The 1,868-nt window shown below is 40.7% G+C and overlaps 1 protein-coding gene across 1 annotated transcript in view; it reads left to right on the top strand.

Moving 5' to 3' along the window:
* The first annotated feature begins 1,413 nt into the window (after window positions 1–1,413).
* LOC103509877 (cell adhesion molecule 3-like) overlaps window positions 1,414–1,868 on the top strand; it is a 20,779-nt gene continuing 20,324 nt past the window's right edge. Inside the window, exon 1 of the mRNA XM_026824086.1 lies at window positions 1,414–1,516. Coding sequence (XP_026679887.1) covers window positions 1,414–1,516 — 103 coding nt within the window. The remainder of the gene's footprint in view (window positions 1,517–1,868) is intronic.

The raw sequence follows: 1,868 nt of genomic DNA, 5'->3' as shown, positions 1-1,868 counted from the left end.
CAAAATTCGACAAGTTCTACAAGACTAAATACATGTGCAAATTGATAATGTCAGCAAACGCTTCTGGAAGCTCATGTTTCGAAAAAACCCAATGTCCAATACTAGCAGCGGATTTCAATGTTTAATAAAAAAAAAAAAAAAAAAAAAAAAAAAAACGTGCTGTGCAAAACAAAAATTATAACTGATTAAAATTGTACTATCGCATGAAATAAATAATACACATAGAATATTCTAAACATTATCTCTATTTTATTGAAACCGCATCTCTCGTATGTCAATATTCAACTCTCTTCCATTCCTCTTTTCTCTTCCCCATTTTATCTCTTTCTTCTCCTTCTCTTCCTCCTCCATACACTGCCACTCCCTCTTCCATTCTCCCCGTTCCTCCTCCTTTTTCCCTCTATTATTTCCTTTCTACTTCTCCCTCCTTCCTCTTCAAATTGTCCTTCTTCTCCCCTTCTCTTCGCCTCCTCTTCTCCCCTTTCTATCTCGGTTCTTCTCTCTTGCTTCCTTAACTTTCTCTCTCTCATATCTATCTCCTCTCTTCTCTTCTATTCCCTCCCTGTCTTTCTCCTTTCTATTTCTCCTCCTTATCCCTTCTTCCTCTTCAAATTGTCCTTCCTCTCCTCTTTCTGTCTCTGTTCTTCTCTCTTGATCCCTTGTCTTTCCTTCTCCCATATACATCTTCTCTCCTCTCTTCTCTGTTATTTCCTCTTTGTCTTTTTCCTCTTCCTCCTCTTTATCCCTTCTTCCTCTTCAAATTATCCTTCTTCTCTCCTTCTGTTCACCTTCTCTTCTCCCCTTTCTATCTCTGTTCCTCTCTCTGTTCTTCTCATCTCTTGATCCCTTGTCTTTCCTTCTCTCATATCGAATCTTCTCTTTATTCCCTCCCTGTCTTCTTCCTCTTCCTCCTCCCTCCTTAAAATCTCCTCCTTCTCCTCCTCTTCTTCCTTTCTATCTCGGTTCCTCTCTCTTGTTCCCTTATCTTTCCTTCTCTCATATCTATCTTCTCTCTTCTCTTTTATTCCCTCCCTGTCTTTCTCCTTCCTATTTCCTTTCTACTTATCCCTTCTTCCTCTTCAAATTATCCTTCCCCTCCTCTTCTCTTCACATTCTCTTCTACCCTCTCTATCTCTCTTCTTCTCTCTTGCTCCCTTGTTTTTCCTACCTCTCCTAAATATCTTCTCTTCTATTCCCTCCCTGTCTTTCTCCTTTCTATTAGGGAATACTTACCTATTAGGTAGACTTACCTGTTTGGTAAGTACCGGACCCTGTATACCTGCTTACTAAGTACCTTCGTATAGGACTATAGGGCAGTGTTTCTTAATTAGTTTAGCCCGCGGAACCCTTTTCAAAAGGTGAACATCTTTGCGGAACCCTAAACTTTCAAGATTGCACCCCCCCACCTCCTCGATGCAACACGTTAAGTTTTTGGACCCTGCAGGGCCATCTTGGGGCCCACAGGAAGATGATTTCCTTGTCCGAGTGAAGTCTAAAGCCGATCACTCACTATCAGGTAGACCTGACAGGTGTTACCTACTTCTGAACAGGTCCGCCTGTCAGGTCGGTCTACTTGATAGTAAGTTGCCTTCCGAAAATCATCACTCTGGTTGAATAGCTCCTGTTTATCTATGTTTTCAACCCTCAGATTGGTTTGCAAAGTATCTCCATTTGCCTCTTTTTGCTGTCCGTCTCTTCATCTTGCTGTAAGTAATGCTGCCAGCGAAATCCATCATGAATAGCTCCTAATTTGGTCTAAATTCCAAGCAGGAAACACATCCTATTGCGAATCCAGTCAGGACAAAGGATGCAAACAATACAAACACTTCGAGTCCTGAATGATAAAAAAAAAAAAAAATAGAAAAAAT

The sequence above is a fragment of the Diaphorina citri genome, unplaced genomic scaffold (genome assembly GCF_000475195.1).
Source record: "Diaphorina citri unplaced genomic scaffold, Diaci psyllid genome assembly version 1.1 scaffold539, whole genome shotgun sequence".
Lineage (NCBI taxonomy): Eukaryota > Metazoa > Arthropoda > Insecta > Hemiptera > Psyllidae > Diaphorina > Diaphorina citri.
Note: the sequence above shows the minus strand (reverse complement) of the source record. Positions and strands in the feature narration are given on the sequence as shown.